The sequence below is a fragment of the Cornus florida genome, unplaced genomic scaffold, assembly GCF_030987335.1.
Source record: "Cornus florida cultivar Cherokee Brave unplaced genomic scaffold, ASM3098733v1 CherokeeBrave_3.0.0_Hap2_Chr02, whole genome shotgun sequence".
Classification (NCBI taxonomy): domain Eukaryota; kingdom Viridiplantae; phylum Streptophyta; class Magnoliopsida; order Cornales; family Cornaceae; genus Cornus; species Cornus florida.
The window spans coordinates 91,850,007-91,870,369 of record NW_026775572.1 but is presented as its reverse complement, the minus strand read 5'-3'; the positions used below and the strand labels follow the sequence as shown (position 1 = coordinate 91,870,369).

Here is a 20,363-nt window from a genome sequence, read left to right as displayed (position 1 = left end):
AAGTTTGTAGATAAAATTGGGTACCCATTTTGGAATGCCTGAATTTACGGCAAAGGGGTTAACTGGGTAAGAGTATTCCATTTATTAAATGGATATGCTTGAATTTTTAAAGAATTGCTTAATGTTGTGGATTACTTAAATGGAGCTTACCATGAATATTTTATAAAATTCTATCTTTTTTCAATAAATGTTATGAAAACATAAATAATTTATGTTTATATCTTCAATTGGCTTAAACTTAAAAATATATATATATATATGGGTGCCATATTTATAAATTGCATGATATATGGGTACCATATTTATAAATTGCATGCTTAATATATAAATTTGTCTTTTATAATATAAAAGAGTATAGTGGTAAACTAGTTAAAATAGTCTCCTTTTCTTTTTCTCTCAAATATAATTATTATCATTTCCTATTCGGTGTCCCGTGATTACACACATTTTTTGAATTTTTGAATTATTTTTTTCAATATACATACATATATTGTAAATATATGATAAATTCAGCTTTGGGCTGGACTTTGGAGGTTCAATTCACAGTTGAACATTAGGTGAATAAAGACTCCATACAATACGGATCATCCTATTATGTTTCTTCACTATCGTGGCGTCTGTTAATGTCATACATAATCAGTCGGTTACCAACCTTCCACACCCCCAATTCAATTAAAACATATTACAACACTAAAAAACAACTGAAATTCCAGAAATAAGTGAAAAAAAAAGAGTGAAGGTGACGCATAAAAAGTACTACTACTGCTATGAGACGAAACAAAAGAAACCGGCGTAGCGTGTACTCACATTTCTCTCTCTAGATTTTCTCACTCTTAAAAAAAACTAGAAGTCGTCTCATCTACCCTTCAACGGAGCAAACCAAAACAAAGCGTAATAGATTGAAATAGACACATATAGGACTTTCCATTGCTGTCTCTCAGTTCAAATTATGTCACACCAACCTATCATACCTCGTTCACCTTCCACTTCGTCTCTTAGTTTCTCTCTCTAGAATTCAATTCAATGGCTGATACGTCTACCACTGCGACGGAGGAGGAGACGACCGCGCCGTTGCTTCGGCCTCGGGAGGGCGCCACCGGGGAGGGGGCGACGCGGCCGAATACGCTCGCGATGCTGCTAGGGCGGGCTTCAGGCCGGCGGGGGCCGTCGATGCTGGTGAGGGAAACGGCGGCGCGTGAGCTGGAGGAGAGACGCGCTGACTGGGGGTATTCGAAGCCGGTGGTGGCACTGGACATGATGTGGAACTTGGCGTTTGTGATTGTGTCTGTGGTGATGTTAATTTGTACGGCAAGTGAGAAGACGAATGTGCCGATTAGGGTTTGGATCTGCGGTTACGCGTTGCAGTGTTCGGTTCATGTGTTTCTGGTGTGGTTGGAGTTCAGGAGGAGGAATGTGAGGAGGGGTCGGGGTGAGGCGGGGGCGGAATCGCACGGGGATGTGAATGAAAGCGACGATGAGGATGGAACTGCGGGGAATTTAGGGATTCCAAGTTCGAGGTAAGCCGAATTGCACTTGAACTTAGATTTAGTTTAAGTTATTGGATTTGATTTTGTTTCCGTAAATTGGTATACAAATTGAAGCACTTTAGGCTGGAATTTATGGTTTTAGTCAATCAACGATTTGCCCTAACATTGGGTCTACCATTTCCATCCATGACCTGCTAAGAAGTTCGGACCTTACAGATTTATGTCCTAACGTTGCAGCAGTAATCTGCATGTAGTATACAAAATTACAAACTGATCAACCTGGACAGAATTCTGACATATATTAAAAATTGGGAGCATTTGGACAAGTATTGAAACTTTTATTTAATTATTTTCTTGAATGAAAATTTAATTCATATGGTTGTATCTAGCTTGAAATCAACATGTAATGTGATATTAAATTAAGTCCTAGCATACTCAAATTTAGTTTAATTCTAGTTCCTTCTTTTTTCCTTGTTTTATCTTTTGATGATTTGGTGACATATTTAGTCTATTTTTACACTCTCTCTCTCTCTTTTTTTAAATAAGTAAAAGTAACATAGTAAAGCAACATGTTTACATCTAGGCATCCAACAAAATATTTTAGTTCAGTTGTATAATTATTAGGGTAAATTACCTTGACCTCTCTTGAAGTCTGGCCTTGACACCCTTGTCAAAGTTGCTTAGACAATTAACATTAGTTATTAATTTACTATTTGTCCATACTATGTTATATTTCATATTTGTTAAGAAAGCTGATTTGATATGAATAAATGACGTCATTCTTAACACAAATCACCCTTAGTTGTAACTTAACCAAAATCACCGCTCTCTGGTGTGCTCCTTTCCTAGTCTTTTTCAGATTGCCTTAGATAGACACACCTTGGTGCTCAACTGTTATTGGCTTGATTGCGGGAGGGTGATTTGGGATGTGCACTTCTTGACATGTTATATCTTGTGTTTGTGTGCGCGCGCTTTTTTGCCTTGTTGGATCTCCATATTTGCGCGCTTCTGTTGTCTCAACAAATTGGTATTAGAGCCGAAGGTGAAGGAGATCCAGAAAATGCAAGGAGTCTCAACAAGTATTCTAATGGGTTTCAGTTGTAGGTGGAGTCAACCAGCTTGTTTGGTCACGATGGTTAGAAAATTGTGGTGAGTTACGTGGCATAGAACTCAAGTAGTTAAAGTGGAGCCTTTGGAGGTTTGACTGATTGAGAGCAGCGTACAGTGTCAGGAGGATCGTGACATTTTGGCATACAATTTGAAGAGTAAGGAGGAACTGGCTCCTTGGAGTCCCTAAATCTGACAAGGTCGTAGTGATGGTTTGTAGGTGAAAGTACCTGATTGGAATTTGGTTTGTGGGCAAGATTGAAGGTATCAATGCTGTGGAAGCGATGATTGGCTGGATGGAATTTGAGCCAAGGTGGAGATTGTTGGTACTTGTGTCTCAAATTCCTAGTTTAATTAGTTTTCTTGTTTAGAGTTGTATTTTATTAGGTAATTTCTTGTTAGACAAGTCTTGGGCCCCAAGGAATTGTAATTCTTGTTCAACAAGGAATTGTCTTTGTAACTCTATAAATAGATACTTAGGTTGTGGTTGAGACTTATGAGATGTAGAGAGATGTAGTCTCATGACGGAGTAGATGGGTAGAGGTAGTTTATGGTTTGGTAGAGTAGGAAAAGCATTGGTGGCATTGGTAGTGAAGAGATAGGCTCGTGGAGTGGTACATGGTGAAAAGGCATATACTAGTGGAATCTCTTCTTATCCGTGGATGAAGCCGGTTTTGGTTGAATCACGTTATATCTTGTATTTGCGAATGATTAATTTATTGGATTTCGATGTTCCCGTTGTCACGGGCTTAGAGTTTCACAACTACACTAGCCAAACCTGTGCGGCACCATGACGGCGTTGCATTAGCCTAACTCCCGTGCCATGAGCCAACACACTCTCGCTTGTGCGCTTACTAGTGTTGTAGTGGCCTTTGTCCTCCTCACTTGGCTTACGCACACTCACACACTTGGGCACTTTAGTTGGCAAGACAAAGAACATTTGTCTTACTACTCAAAGAATGCTTTGTACTAGGCTATTTATCATGCTCTCTACTTAGCTCTTAATTCACACTCCTTACAAATGAAACACACTCCCTATTTATAGACATCTCCCTCCGGAATACACGGCTAGGATGCATCCTAATCTACAGTGGAGATCGTTCCTATAGAAATTTCTCCTATCTTCTCTACACTTATATACGCATCTACATACATCTACACAACTCTAGAATCCTCCACATAACTCTACATAACTCTGGAAGACTATAGATTTTTCTCTTGCTATACAGATGCCATGCAACATCTTACGTAGTGCGTGTCGCTTGCGCGGCGTAAACTGCAGCGGTGGGGTGTGACATCATCCCCCACCCATTATTTTTTTTGATAAGTAAAAATGTATTAGAAAGCGTTCAAAAGGGGAACGCATCTCAAGAGCTGTACAAGAACCAAGAGCAAAAAAACAAAGAAAGCCTAGGGATCCAAGGACCCCAAAAAATCCAAAAACCCCTCAATGGAAGAACAATCTCTCCCCATGCTCTAACTAAAAAGAGAACAAATAATAGAATACTTAAGAGCCCTAATGGGTAACTCCTCCCCAGCAAAGGATCTTCTATTGCGTTCTTTCCACAGACACCACCAGATGCAGAGGGGAGTCGCCCTCCAGAAGTCGCGAACTCGAGCCCCCACCTTCTGTCCTCTCCAAATATCGAGAAGACCCTGTGAGGTCCGAGGCATAACCCATTGAACGCCAAAAAGACCAAACATAAGGCTCCAACAGTCATGGGCCACTGGGTAGTGCAAGAGAAGGTGGTCCACAGACTCTCCATCAGTCATACACAGACAACACCGATTAACAATAACATGACTCCTCTTCCTCAAATTGTCCAGAGTCAGGATCTTGCCCCAAGTAGCAGTCTAAGCAAAAAAGGCCACCCTAAGAGGAGCCTTCGAATGCCAAACCGTTTTCCATGGATAAGAGGGAGCCTGAAAACTAGACATCCCCCACCTATGACTCCTTCATCACAGCTTCTTTTGCTGACCCAACCTGTCCATGGTCAACAACACCTGTGTATGTCCTTGGCCCAAACATTCGTGTTAACTATTATTTACTATAAAAGTTTAAGTTGTTAAAGAGGTTGTAATTTAAATATTTAATATTTAAAGCTTAAGCTGTTAGATAGGGTGTAACTTTAATATTTAAATCCTTCAACGCAGCCCTTCACTTGTGGCCTTCTGGTGGTTCTAACACGTGTTTTAATTTTAATTATCGCAGTTGAGGTTTAAAAAAAGGACCTTGTCTACTCTGACATGTTCACTGCGACCTCTAGACTCTCCTTCCTGCCCACGAACGGAAGCATGCATGCGGCTTGGCCTTCCTCGCCTCCAAGTATCATCATTGCCCCAAGACATGGTATTGGGGCGACATTTTTCTTGTCCAAGAAGTTCAGCCCCAGCATCATGTCATGGTCATCCATCTCCGCAACCTGGAAGTCAGCCTTGCCCTTCCACCCACTCATGCACAGCTCCACGCCCTTGCACACTTCTCACGTGTGCTTCCTGTCTCTTCTGAGTTGACGCCCTTGATCCAACCCTCTCTCTTGCGCGTCTCTAGACCGGGTCTTTGTGCCTTCCGCGGGGTGATAAAGTTGTGCATGTGATGTAGGACAAGGGTTGCCTCAAATAGTTGAAATAAAAAGGAGTTTATTGGCTGGAAATTCAGATAAACAAGGCTATGGTTCAAGAGTTGTTAATAGAGAAGAAGCATTGAAAATAACCAAAAAAAAAAAAAAAAAAAAAAATTTATTGGAATCACTCCAGCAGGCCTAGGTATCACACCTAGAGAAGGCTTCGCTCCCTCAAAATTTGTGAATCACTCACAAAGAAATCTCAAATATATTTTATTCATTCATTCAATGAGTAATCAGAATTACATAGTATCATTTTATAATAACTAATGACCCTTGGAATACCCTACAATGGAGGTAATCAAAAGCTATGTTACATGGACTCGGGTACGGGTGTCGGATAAGGGTATGTATCTATGAGTCGAACGTGTCAAATCTTTAAATAGAAAGACACACGGACACGGCTAAATATTCATTTTATTAATTATTATTTTTTATTTTCTAGAGTAAAGTAATGTTTTTATCTAATATAATGTTCAATATAGACATTTAACTCATTCAAAAGTAATAATATAATGTAATTGAATGATTGGAAATGCTTTTTAAGTAATGTCCAACCAAAAGTGTCGGACACATATTCCATTCCTATGTCCGAGGGATATGTGTCCGACACGGATACTTCATTACTTTTGAAGAGTCCATGTAACAGAGATCAAAAGTTGACTCTACCATAATAAAGTAATAAATAACTTAATTGATACAATTTAATCTAATTGATGGAATTACCAAAACAATGCAATTTCACCATTATTGATGCAATTACCAAAATTATGCAATTTGACCAAACCCCCTAATTATGCAAGACTCCAAGTGGACCCTCCATCATCTAGCATGTGCCAAATTAAGGTTTGAGCCTTAGAACCCTCCTTGCCACGCCTTTTATATACTTTAAAAGGCTGTTGCTACTGTTCTCTACCAGTATGACACCCATGTCTACTAATGCTTGTGTGGGCTTGCTACCAACCTCTGCGTCTACATAGCGCACCCCTGCGACCTTCTTCCATTGCCCTTCTTCTTGGTGTTATATGCTATGCTACTCGGCATTTGCGTGGCCCTTATGGCCTATGCTCGTGTCTTAGTCGTTGTTTAATGACAAGTTGTCCTCCTTACCCTTCTTCACAAGGGCACTCACGGTCTTCTTGTTAGGGCAGTGTCTCAACATGTGCGTTTGTGCATCGCATAACTAACATTTCAACCCGCCCTTGCTCTTGTTGCGACGCTCTCCCTTGCCATTGGCCTTGGACCATCACCCATGGTCCTTGCCCTTGCCATAGTGCAGGCGTCTATTCTCGTCGCTATGCTCGTAATCATTGGGCTTGGGCATGTTCACCTTCTTGGGGCTTCGGTCTCTCCCACCTTTGGTGTTTTCCCTCCTTGGAGACGTGGATCGTCATGCCTAAAGTTCTGCTATAACCATGGTGGATGCCAAGTCTCTAGGCTCCCTCATTTGTAGCTCCGTGGCCACCCAAGACTGCATCCCATCGATGAAGAAGCTAAAGTGTTGTCGCTTAGTCATCTCAGAGATCTCTAATATTAAGGTGGTGTACTCCTTCACATACTCTCTAATGCTGCCCTTCTGATTCAAGCGCCTCAGGTTAATAATAGCAAGGTACTTCACGCTCTCGGGATAGAACTGCCTCTTGAACTTGTCCCATGTCTCAACCACTTGCGCCCCTCTACTTGTGAAGCGTTGCCTCCACCATAGCGCAGCAGTGTTTGTGAGATACATCATGCTCGTCTACACCTTTTCCTCGTCATCTCCGATGTCCATGCCATCAAAGTACCTATTCATGTGTCCAAAGAAGAAGTCAATCTCGTGTGCGTCTCTTTCCCCATCATACCCCTTGGTTTTCAGCGCCGCCTTCTTCCTTGGCTCGACAACGACCTCACGCGCTTGCGAGAACTCCTTGAACTTCGCAATCTCAACGCACAAGTCGTCCGCCTTGTCATGTAAGTCCCTATCCTTCTCTCTTGCCTTGATAACCATGCTATCGAACGACTCGGTGAGTTCTACGACCTTCCTTTCGAGCTTGGACAGCCTAGTTTCCGTGACAACCACGAATGTGGCAAGCTTCTCCTCCAAGCTTTGGGGCACCTCACCCAAGCTTTGGGGCACCTCACTAGCCATGCCTACTCGAACAAAGCCTCCCTTGTGTTCTCTTGGGCGGAACCTCGCTCTGCTACCAACTGTTACGGGCTTAGAGTTTCACCACTACTCTAGCCAAACCCGTTCGGCACCAAGATGACATTGCTTCTCCTCGTACTAGGCATTGGTCAACCTAACTCCCATACTTACTCAAGCAAACACACTCCCGCTCATGCACTTACTAGTGTTGTAGTGGCCTTCGCCCTCCTCACTTGGCTTGCATACACATACTTGGGCACTTTAGTTTGCAAGAGAAAGAACACTTGTATTACTACTCAAAGTATGCTTTGTACAAGGCTAGCTCTCAAGTTCTCTACTTAGCTCTCAACTCACACTCTGACTTGTTGCCTTATAAATGAAAACACTCCCTATTTATAGGCATTCCCATTGGCAATTGACCGCTAGAATAATCTACAACAATCTACATACATCTACACAACTCTTGAATCCTCCACACAACTCTGGAGTGATTCTTCTCTTTCCATGCAGACACCATGCAACATCCTATTCAGCTCACGTGTCGTCTGCACGGCGTAACCTCCTGCGGCAAGGCGTGACAACGCGCTTCCATTGCTCCAACAATATATGTTGCATTGTTGCAACTTGCAATATATGTCTGTTCATATAGTACATGAATTGTATACTTATATATCTATCATTAAAAAGGACATTTGGTTAAATTTGTCCCTTTATTGCAACTAAGGGCATTTTTGGAATATGAAAAATTGTCTAAGGCATTGACAAACCTTTAAAGCTTTAACATACTTGGGGTTGACTGTGATTTCATTATACCTCGGGTCGTTGACCCAATTTCCCTTTTTTTTTTTTTTTGGAAACTTTCATTTGAGGATGATTAGGCCAAACCTAAAGGGAGGTCAGGGTAATTTACTCTAATTGTTATTTTTTGAGCTGTGATACATCTTCCGACCCAATCCACTGAAAAATCCTCCGAATCAAATGTGGCATGCCACGCCATCCCCATAAGTTTCTCTTTCTAGAAGACCGGACTGAAAAAAAAAACCCCGTTAGCGAGGCCAAAGCAAGGATGAAATTGCTCCTGTAAGACGGAGAAGACGAAGAAGGTGGAGAAGGAAGAGATGATGGTGAAATTGGATATAGATTTCACCTGTCTGTTGCCAACCATAGTGAACGGTCGCCAGAATTGGATCATCCAATCACAACCTCACCGCCGTTCGCAGTCGTCGGAGCTTCCATCGTCATCGCTGTCGTCGCCTGGTCCATTGCCATCGCCGACGTTTGTTGGTGAGCATCCTCTTTGACAGTTGTCGCCGAAGTTGAGTAGTCATTGGCCATTGCCGAAGTTGAATAGTCCCTGTTCATCGTCGGAGTAGTCACTACGGCCGCTGTTCAGACCCGTTGTCGCCGGAGTAGCTTGTCGCCACCATTCGTTCTCAGTCGCGCCATGCCGGCCTTGCCATAGTTCAGTATTGCTTTTCAGTCGCACCATGCTGCCGGGCACAATCGTGGCCGTGGATTCCAGAAACAAAGAGGAAGAAAGTGAGAGGGGGTCTTGACTTCCCAAGTTAGACAGATTTTTAGTGAGAGAAAACCAGGGTTACTTGGTGAGATGACGCGGCTATGCCACATCGGTTTCGGAGGAAGTTTCGGTTGTTTGGGTCGGAGGAAATATCATTTCCCTTATTTTTTATAATGAATAAAAGTATCATTAGTTCAATTGTCCTTTTAGCAGTGCTAAAATCCATTTTCTCACACATGTAACTCCCAGGTTTATCTGCATGTTTTATTAAGCACCCATTGTAGAAACATTGACAAATTGTATTTGCATAAAGAAGGAAGATTGCAAACTTAAAATTTTTTACACCCATAGGTTTTTTCTTGTGGTGATATGGCTTTCACAATTTCAGCTTCTTGAAAGTGAGGAATAAACACGTCACAGCTTGGACTTGCTAATGTAACTGAGTTTGGGGTAACAAAATTCAAATTGATCATTGCTTTGGGTACTTGAAGTTGAAGACTTGAAGATGCCAACTTCCAGTCTGTTTTGGATTTTGCGTTTGGATCTCAAGAGTAATACTCCCTTTTTGAATTGGCGAGCTATTATCTCTTTCGGAAAAGCCTTTTGCAATCAGCTTCGAGCTTCTCTCAATATTTGCTTGCAACATTAACCTAATTCTGCAGTCTTTTATGGAGTTGAAAGTCAATGATATTAAACTGACCTTTACTTCAAAAACTACACCCTTAATTTCTTTTACTTTTTTCTATGTAATTTGTAACAGTACGAGTCACCTAGTTCCAGAAAATAACACACTTGTTGTGAGTGTCTATTGTAATCTGAGTTTGACGAATAGCAATTGCTCTGATTCTATTCTCTTATGTTACTTGCAGTTAGCTTACTTGTTACTTCTGCTTGTATTTCCATTATTATCCATGACCTTTTCCTGATTTAATTGATATTTCAGTGCCACTAAACGATGTGAATCTGTGAATACAATGGCATCATTTCTCTGGTGGATAGTCGGCTTCTATTGGGTAGTTTCTGGTGGTGAAATTCTTCTGCATGGTGCCCCACGTTTGTACTGGTATGCTTTGAACTAACCTAATATTGAGATCCTTTATTTTGTAACTGCATGTGACCAAGCAAACTGCTTATGATTGTTCAAGTAATCAATCTAGTAATATGTTTTTGTCAAAACCAATCAACTCTAGTATTTTCTGGGATGGACAAAATCTTGGGTTTTCAGAAGATTAAATATATCTATTTGAAATAGGAAAATTTTCTAATGTCTGCACAAAAGGTTTTGATCATATATAATGCCACTGCTAGATTCAGTGATGACCACTGTGTCTATTTCTTTCGTACTGTGGTTTATCAACTTTTTTCTTTTTTTATTTCTTTTTTTCTTTTGTGTGTGTGTCTGAAAATAGTTTTTCCATTTCTGTCAATTAGTAGGCCCTATTACACCAAAAGAAAAAAGATACCTTACTATCTTGGAAAAAACATAATTACTATATATCATTCAACATAAGAAAAAAGAAGAAGAAGAAGGTTTTTAACACTCCCCTTCAAGCTGGTGCTAAGATATTACACATTCTCAGCTTGTCTAGAACTGATTAAAATATTGTAGTTGCTACTCCTTTTGTTAGAATAATTTGCAAGTTGATCACCCGACTTCACATCAGGAGTACTGATAGTACTAATGACTAAGGGCTTGAACTTAAAACTCTGATAAAGAGTCGTGCAAGGTGTACACTCACTAATCCACTATCAAGAAAGAAGGATTACAACCTACATTAACAGTTCAGTGGCCCTGAAACCCCTAGTTACGTCCTTGACATATTAGACTCCAAACTTTTTCTCTGAAAGGTCTCTATATAGTGCTTTTGCTCGTCAATTGCATGCGCTCCTCACAAATCTACTACTCTTGTGAATTAGTCTCAGCTAATAGTTGTCCATGTGTCAATTTGTAAATTGAACTTGTACGTTGAATTGTCTCTTGAATACGCAGCAATGGGTGTCAACACGTGTGTATACACTCACTAAAACTAAGCATGATGAATATAGAAGAAAATATGCATTCTCACAAAACACAGCACTCAATCATGTATTTTTTATATGTATGAGAGAGATAATTTGTATAAGTGTCACTTTAGGTATATATAAGCAACCTTGTAGTATTACGAGAACATAATTTTTTGCAGTGTTAAAAACAAAATTGGAACTTGCCTACCCGAGGACCTGAACAACTTGATCTAAATGTTGATCGATGGACATCACTCCAGATGCCTTTGGTCGATATCTCGGTGGATCGACTACTTCTGCAGGTTTTATACATTAAAAAAATATATTTAAACATGGAAGTTTCCAAAACATATATATATATATATATATATATATATATATATATATATTGATAAGTAATAATTGCATAACAAATGTTCAAATTCCAAAACATATTCATTCACATATAAAACATATTAGGGAATCAGAATTACTTTAAATCATCAACATTTAGAAACTCTAGTTATGCAATGCATATACCCTAATTGGCAAGTGCATCATTATGTCAATTTACCTTTTTAGAGTCGATAAAGATTACTGAAATACCCTTGAATGTAGAATCAATTCCATCTTCAATTTTGGGAGGTAACTAACACTAAACTAACTTTTGACCAAGTTTTAAAAAAAGCAAGAAATTAAAACGAAATTACTGATTTAAGTTTTGATCTACGACATTTGCCAATATAAGTCCTATTGACCTAACAATACAAAGCAAATCCATGCTTAATTTCTATTGATAAAGTGTGTCCCAACTCCAATGTGTTCAGTTCTATCATGCTGGATTGGATTGTGTGCATTGTTTATTGCAACTTTGTAATCACAGTATTATGCTCATAGGATCTCTACAACGATTTCAACCAAAGTGATATACATACTCCTTTGGCATTAGATCTAGCAACAATCGCTGATTTTTGCTTCCCCATGCTACTAGATTTCCTCAAAAGTGAAATAACCAGATGTGGATTTCTGATTGTCTGAAACTGATCCAGCCCAATTTGCATGTATATAGGATTCTGTTCTCATGCGATTTTGTCTAGAAAATGACAATTCTCTACCAGGAGCAAACAAGTATTCGAAGAGTCTAAAAATGCCTCCATGTGAGGCTCACATGGTGCATGCATAAATTGGCTCACAACTCTAACTGCATAAGCGATATCAGGACGTGTGTGGGACAAGTAAATTTATTTTTCCCACAAGCAGTATCTACCTCTATCATCTAGAGCATCTTGACCGCCTTCTCTTAAGTTGTTGTTTTGTTCGATCGGCGTCGAATCCGTCGATAAGTTTACACCCTAACATTCCTTTTTTTCTTTTTTCTTTTTTCTTTTTTGGCATGTTTCCTTTGTGAGGTGAAGATTCCCAGTTTGGATCTAGCAACTTCAATCGTTGGGAAATATCCTTTTATCTCAAATTACTAGATGGGTAGGTCCTTTGACATTTCTTCTACATGTACAATAAGTGCAATTACCTTCCCTTGAGACTAATGCCTTAATGAATTATATATGAGCTCCTTGGCTTTGGTTGTAGCAAATCTCTGCATAGCTTTAGTAAACCTCTGAAGCCGTACTCTAGGATTAGGAGATTGCTTCAACCTATATTTTGCTTCTTCAATTCAAATACATTGCCATTAGGTGATGTAAACTCAAAACTGTGAAAATATCCATGTACACGTCCTCCTCTAAAATCTCCATGGAGCAAGGCATTCTTCACATCAAACTGTTAAACTCATCATTATCATGCTTGCCTTTATCCCATGTGAATGGGGTTGGCCGCATGAATTCTCTCTTCCCATTCTTTCCTTTTAGAAACCTTGTCATCTCTTAAATCCAAGTTTTTTTTTTTTTAATTCGTTTTTAATTACTTCATCCTGTGTTACCTGGACTCGCCTGTTCAGGCCGAAGTGTCCGTGTCGACACGACACGGACACGGACACTGGATCTGAGTCGGATCCTTCATGGCGTCTACCGGACACGGCTGATAGATGACGAAAACTCAAACAAAGATGTTTGGGTTGGTAGTTGTGAAGGATTGCGAACTTTCTTCATGCTTTATTTGTTAAATAGGTTGCCATTAATGAGATCAGAAAACTTACTGGTACAACAATGGTGGTTTGCTTCAAAAGTAGCGTCTTTCGAAGGTTAGAGAAGACTGAAGTGTACGCGCTTTGTTTGCACAAAATTTTGTAACGGTCGAGCGTGTTTTCACATTCTTACTAATGCTTTTAATACCCTTCAACGGTCACGATCATGCCACTTGTCAATTTGGATGTAAAAATATGGGAGAGTTTGGTCTTTTAACAAGGATAATGTTTTACAGCTGTAAAAGACTATCTAAGCTATGAACAATTTACAATTGTACTGGGACAGCTGTATTATTTTATTTAAGTAATATCTATCGGTCAATCTCGAGCAAATTTTTTGACCTGACAGTTTGACTTTATAAATAAGGTAATATTATTATAATAGTTGTATTACCTTTTTTTTTTTTTTTTTTTACAGTAAATCCATTCATTAAAAAAAAGAAATTGTACAAGGAAAGGCCTAGCCCAAAGGCAGCCCAGAAAAACAAAACTAAAACAGGCCCACACAGGAGCACATTGCAGTTGCATCCACAACTGTAAGAACAGGTACAAGTGCAACAACAGAGCAAAAAAAGAAAACCTGCATCACAAAAAAATAGAGCTTGGAAGGCTCCACACTGCTATCTTTACATTTATATATTTATTCAATTTTTCATTAAAAAACTGAGGTCTAACATAAAAAAGGGTACATTTTTTTCTTTTCCTACAAGTGTCCAAGTGTCCGTGTCCAACTTTTGGACACTTTTATTCCGTGTCCCCGTGTCCTATAATTTGATAGATGGATGGATCCGACCTCTGGACACGCACCCGTGTCCGACACCCGCACCCGAGTCCAGGTAACATAGACTTCATCCCACTTGAGTTTTGGTAGTCTCTTTGTTGATTAACTTCTAAAAACCCCCTGTATTGACCAACTAGAATTTGAAACTGAGGAGAGCAAAACCCAGATCGGATTCATCTTTGCCACAGGAGCAACAGTGTTATTAAAGGCACGCCCAGGTGCAAGTCTAGCGTCTGTTGTCAGCCTCGTTCTAACAATCTTTATTAAGTGCGAGCCTGGGCTGTGCCTCGTTCTAGTTGTTAGTCGCTCCTAGTTGTGCCCAACTCTTCCTTCCTTATTTTCTAAATGATTATTAAATTTCCTTGAGCTAAAAAGGTAAGTTTTGGCAACTTCTGGAACTTTTGATCAAAAGAATAAACAAAAAGGAAAGCCAAGAGTCAGACAAAAAGAAAGAGAAAGAGAACTTGTGAGAGAGTGAGACTGAGATGAAGTTGCAGACACGATACGAACACGCAAAACTGCAGAGACGAAAGCGACCTATAGAGATGAACGCGAAGCCGGGTTAGTTCTTTCTTCTTCTTCTTCTATCTCCCCGTCTCTCTCTGTCTACTCCTCTCTGTTTGTCTCTCTCTCTTCATCTGGTTCTCTCTCTGTCTTTTTCCCCCCCTTTTCTTCTTTAACAACTTCTCTCTTCTCATCTACTTTTTATTTTTTATTTTTATAAGTAATATTTCATAAAGGGCTCTCTGGGAGAGCTTCCAAAGAATACACAAAACGCCAAAGGTGAAACTAAAGCTGTAAGCTATCCACAAAATCCAAAAGATCCCCCAAAGATTTACAATTACGCCTGTTAACCTAAATAAATAAAGTATGCAGTAATCAGTATGCTATATTTGAGAGACCAAATAGGAGTATCATCTCCCACAAAAGATCTCCTATTTCTTGTCTACTTCTCTCTCTTCATCTACTTCTGTCTTTGTGGTTTTTTTGGCTCTGTTTTTGTTTTTGTTTTTTTTTTTGCCCTTTCCTTGTTAACCGGATTTTTTAATTTTTTTTTCTTTTTAAACTGTCCATCTCTCTGTCTTCTTCTTTTCTATCTTTCACTCTTCTTTGACCTAAATTATTTCCTTTTTTTTTTTTTGGGGTTAAATTTTTTTTTTTGTGCTCTGTTTTTTTTTTTTTTGGTTAGCAGATTTTTTTTTTTCTTTTTCTTTTTTATTTGTGCTGTCCTTCTGTGTCTTCCTCTCATCTCTGTCTATCAGTATCTCCCACTATTTATTTTTCGTTCTTCTTTGAATGCTATCTTAAATTATTTTCTAATTCCTGCTGTCCTTTTGTGTGCGTGTGTTCATATGTTAGCAGATTGATCTATTTTTGCTTCAATTCTCAGGTCTCATGATTCATTTAGATTTTAAAGCTTGAAGTCTTTGGAATTGGATATATGGATTTACTTTTATGGTTCTTGGATGCTTATATGGTTTATGGATTTACTTTTTCATGTTTGATATTCATTGTTAGAATATATATATATTTTTATAAGTAAAAATATATTAGAAAACGTTCAAAAGGGGAACACATCCGAAGAGGAGCCCTAAGGACCTGAGGAACCCAAAAAAACAATCTCCTCTACAGATTTACAGTTTCTCCCCATAACCCAAAAAAAAAAAGAAAAGAGAGAGAGAGAGAGAGCTAACAATAAAATATTTTTGTGAGATATTAATTTTTTGAATATTGATATGACTTATAAGCTATGTTACCTGGACTCGCCGGTGTTGGCCGAAGTGTTTGTGTCGATACGACATGGGCATGGACACATAATCTGGTTCGGACTTTTCATCTTTACTTTGGACACAGCGGATGACGAAAATACACAAAAAGATGTGTGGGTTGATGCTTGTGAAGGATTACAAATTTTTTTCATGTTTTTTTTTGTTGAATCGGCTTCCATTTGCGGTGTTAAGAAGCTCTGTGATTTGAAGACGGCATCGGGCTGAAAAACATCTTTGACAGGTTGAAGCTGATGGTCTATCAATGCCCACCTTTCACGTGCTATCAATGCCCAATTTATTTGCAATTGGCTGAGCGTGAAAACACACGTGTTATGGGTTACAGCTGTACTCTCCTATATATAATATATTTGACATTGGGTTACGAACTTACGTGTAAGCTGTTACTACATATATATTGTAAGTATTCCAGTGTGGCTCTCTAGATGGTGGTGTACAACTGTAGCTTTTGTACAGCATATTAATTTATAGCTGTAGTACAAATAAAAAGAGCTGTAGTACAAATAAATGGAGTGTGGTAACGGTAAAAGTTAATTCAGTTAGCTAGTTGTACGAACTTACTTTTTCTTTCTTTTTATTATTATTATTTTTTTTGATAGGTCTTTCTTTTTTATTATTTTTAAGAGAAGACATGACAAATGAGAAGTCCTCTCTGACTCCTCTTTATTGAAAATTGTTAATTACTATGAAGTACTTAAAAATAATTTAAATAACTGGCTAATACTTCAAAGACTTATTATTATATAAAGCTATTCTTTAACAAACTATTTGCTAAGAAGGACAAAAACCTTTAATAATAAACATGTATGTAGTTGAATATTCTTTGTCCATGGAAGTGTCCAAGTGTCCATGTCCAACTTTTGGGCACTTATTGGCCGAGTTTCCCAAGTCCACTAATGTTATAGATTAGCGAATCCGACTTGTAGACACATACCCGTGTCCGACAATCATGTCTGAGTCCAGTTAACCTATCTTATAGGATATAAATGCTTTTATGGTAGTTTAAAATTTCAGTTGTGCGCCTCGCTTCACTCAGGCTTCAAAGGACTTCTAGTGCCTCGGTGCGCCTTGAGCCTTTAATAACATCGAGGAGCAAATGTCCCCTTATAAATCTGAATGGGAATTACCACTTCAATTTTTTCGAGGTGATTGACTTATGCATAATATCATCCTCCTTGAAAGGTTGTGGCTTATATGGACTTGTAGGTTGTGCCATGGACGTGAAATATGATTTCTAGGATGTACATGGACACGAACTTTACAGTTGACGGAATATTTATGATTTTCAGCGTCTTTGTTGTCATCATATTATTAATAACTCAATTGACTCGTACAAAAATTTATGGATGTGAGAAATGTTGTATTTTTTAATCAAAGCATGCAAAATTTAGTTGCAGGGCTACTCCAGCGATATCTGATTCTGAAATTTGCAGGTTGGCTGTGGTATTTCTGGCATTCGATGTGTTCTTCGCCATCTTTTGTGTTGTTTTGGCATGCTTGATAGGGATTGCTCTGTGTTGCTGCTTGCCTTGCATTATTGCAATCCTTTATGCCATTGCAGGCCAGGTATGACAAAGAACAAATAACTATGATAATTACAAGTATATCAAGTGGATTGTGTACCGTTTAATAGCTTCCTTTTTTCTTTTCTTTTTTGTCATTTCTTGAATAAACAGGAAGGTGCATCAGAAGCAGATCTGAGTATCCTTCCAAAATACAGATTCCAAATATCTAGCAATGATGAAAAGCCTAGTGTTGGAGCAGGTAGAATGGTTCCCATTGAAACGAGCAGTTCATATGTAGCTAATGAGCGCGTTCTTTTACCTGAGGATGCAGTAAGTTACTGGCTTATCATGGAAATCTTTAATATTAACTTATTCCACAAGTATTATAATGTATTCATGTTGGTTCCAGTATGTTGTCATTTTTATTTATTTATTATTAAATAAATATATATATATATATATATAGGCTTAATTAGACAAACTTTTAAGGGTGGGTTGGGGCTCATTGATGGTACAAGTAGGTTAGTGGGAAACAGACTATAGAAAATCATAACTAGGGATGAAGCCAAGATTCTATAATTGCGGCATCTGATCTATTAGAAGTTTCACTATAACCTTAAGTGGGAAACATGGAAACAGATTATGGATATAGATTGCCATACTCTTCAGGATGCACCTGAAGTGGTAGGATATATAGAGTGCCATATTATCAAGGAATCCACTTGAAGTGGTAGCAAAATTAGAAGATTCTGTGGGGAGAGGCTGCTTGAAGATACTAGGATAGTAAATGCTAACATATGGCTTAACAAAAAAATTGGTGACCATCACTCCAATAGTACTTCTCCAAGCAAAAATTAGAATATTTTTATTCTCTTTATCGGTACCTCCGAGATTTTGTTTTCAGCATTTCCTTTGTTTTTACCAGGAATGCTGTATATGTCTCAGCCCATATGAGGATGGAGCAGAGATTCATTCTCTACCCTGCAACCATCATTTCCATTCGACATGCATCGTGAAGTGGCTTAAGATGAACGCGACATGTCCACTCTGCAAGTACAACATTCTCAAGGGAAATGAACAGGTTTGAAGAAAGCGGTCCACAAAGTTTCTGGTTCCATTTGTTTCCACTTGTTTTCTCCGAATGTCTAGAAGTATTTAAGGCAGGAAACAGAGTCTCACAGATGAATTTATATATATAAAAAAAAAATGAGCTGCGCCATTCATTTAATTGAGCTTCTTGTGTGCCGTTTAGGCCTTTTTGAAGCTCTTAATTTTCTTGCGTTTTATAAGCTGCTTCAAGCATTGTGATGGAAAAACAAGCTAGCAATTAGCTTCCTTTATTTTGTCTTTAGTTTTATTGTTTTGCAGTTGATTATTAGAGGAGGGGGTAAAGGTTACTTCACATATATATGTATATTTTACTTCATTAGGCTAGCGGTGGAGCTTTTTAGCATAATGAAAAGAATTCTCGAGCAAAATTTGGATTGGTTGTGTTGCTGTACAATTTGTTGATTCCTCGACTCTAGTACACAATGTAGATATTGATATACCCATTACCGAGCGTTGAATAATGCATCAAAGATTTCGAGGCACCTGGAATTTTTGTTATACTCGTAAAGCATATGCAGGTGAGTATGTCTATTATGATGACAATCATGACACTCTTCACTGTGAGCTTCCAATCTCGACCAACAGATTGGGACACTCTTTATGGCCTCTCTCAAATTGTGAGCACCATCAGGGCAGTGTCTTTCCTATATGGATATTACAGCAGCATTCTGAATTAGTTTGTATTTTTATTTATTTATTTTCTTGGTTAGAAACTCACACCCATTTGCTCTTTTGGGGACTTCAATCCTCACCTCACTTTGTAGCTCAGTGGTTGCTAGTGGTAGTGGTAGCTTTAAAGAAAATTGTTAGGACTAGGAACCCGGGTGCAATTTGGGTTGGGCAAACCGAACCCAACCCGTGTTTTTGTAAGCGTGGGCAATCATTTTTACAATTAAGGTCCGGCTTGGATTGAAAATTTTTAAGTAGAATTTAATTAGGGTTGGATTTGGGTTTGGGTTGAGGTGCTATCAATCCGGACAAATCCATATTCTAAATTTTAGATACACTATATATACCATTCAAAATATGATCACCTTTTTTCTTTTCCCTTCTTTTGTTAAATCTTAATTTATTGTATATTAACATTTACGAGCATTTATTTTATAAGCATTTGTTAGTAATTTATTAAAAATTTGCAATAAGTTTTTAAAATTTTTTTGTTCAAGAGAAATTTAATTAAATTGGTCATATGAGTAATTCGAATTAATTCAATTTTTAAACTCGAAATTTAAGCTCTAGTTTAAAAGTAGAAGGATGAGTTGGGTCCGGGTTGAGTAATTTGGGTTGAAGGTAGGGTTAGGGTTGGATTCAGTTAAACATTTCATATGTCGGATTGGGCTCAAGGTATACCTCATCCCGTCCGAGTCCGAGTTACAGCAGTAATCATCCAATGGATGAGTGTGCTAAATTTAATACCATAGATTTGAAGTTCAACCTCAGATGACCAAGAGGTCTTGAATACGTGAGTATTTAGTTTGCGTAAATTTATCTGTATATTTTATGTTTCATGATTTATAATTTTCTTTTACTTATGAAAATGGTCATATTAATTTATTTGTCACTTTTTGTTTAATTTTCATTTATATATCGTGTCTTTAATGATCCAATAAAAAGTATTATATAGACAGATACAAATAAAAATTTAGATGAAATTCTTAAATAATTCAATGAAATGGAGACTCGGTGTTTGTTTGGAGTGCTCTATCATCAGGTACACCATTGTTGAGAGGGGTGAGATGGGGGTGCTATATTGTTTATTGATTTGAAAACAGGGAAATTAGTATTAATGAAATTTGATGTATAATTACTTATTTAATATAACTAATACTTTACGTTTATTGTGTTAAAAGGTGAAAAAAAAAAGGTTCTATTTATATATATATATATAGTACAAAAAGTTTCATATTATTTAGAGTTTCATAGCTTTTATTTATAATGTATTTATAATAATATAAATTTAATATCTACACCTAGAAAAACATAGTAACTCCTGAATATTGTAATGAATTCTGATGAGAGGTCATCGGAATTCAATTGCAAATTTCTGACTGATGAGAGGACACATTTTTATCTGTTTACTCAAATATATATAATCACTAATTATTATTACTTTTTAAGTATCTAATCGCTAAAATTTCAATTTGTAATTTTTTTTGAAATTTCTATTATTATCTGTCCACGTTTTTAATACAAAT

The 20,363-nt window shown here is 38.0% G+C and overlaps 1 protein-coding gene across 1 annotated transcript; it reads left to right on the top strand.

The window, feature by feature from the left end:
• The first annotated feature begins 770 nt into the window (after positions 1–770).
• On the top strand, positions 771–18,536 carry LOC132295463 (E3 ubiquitin protein ligase RIE1-like). Its single transcript, XM_059793738.1, has 5 exons — positions 771–1,517; positions 9,806–9,925; positions 16,987–17,119; positions 17,230–17,388; positions 17,984–18,536. Exons 1-5 carry the CDS (start codon positions 1,024–1,026, stop codon positions 18,143–18,145), a joined length of 1,068 nt encoding a protein of 355 aa, XP_059649721.1. The 5' UTR covers positions 771–1,023; the 3' UTR covers positions 18,146–18,536.
• The last annotated feature ends 1,827 nt before the right edge of the window (positions 18,537–20,363 follow it).

Coding starts and splice junctions, on each gene's coding strand:
- LOC132295463 (XM_059793738.1), top strand. CDS start 1,024: ATGGCTGATACGTCTACCACTGCGACGGAGGAGGAGACGACCGCGCCG. Junction 9,926..16,986: donor GGTGCCCCACGTTTGTACTG/GTATGCTTTGAA, acceptor TGAAATTTGCAG/GTTGGCTGTGGTATTTCTGG. Junction 17,389..17,983: donor TTCTTTTACCTGAGGATGCA/GTAAGTTACTGG, acceptor TGTTTTTACCAG/GAATGCTGTATATGTCTCAG.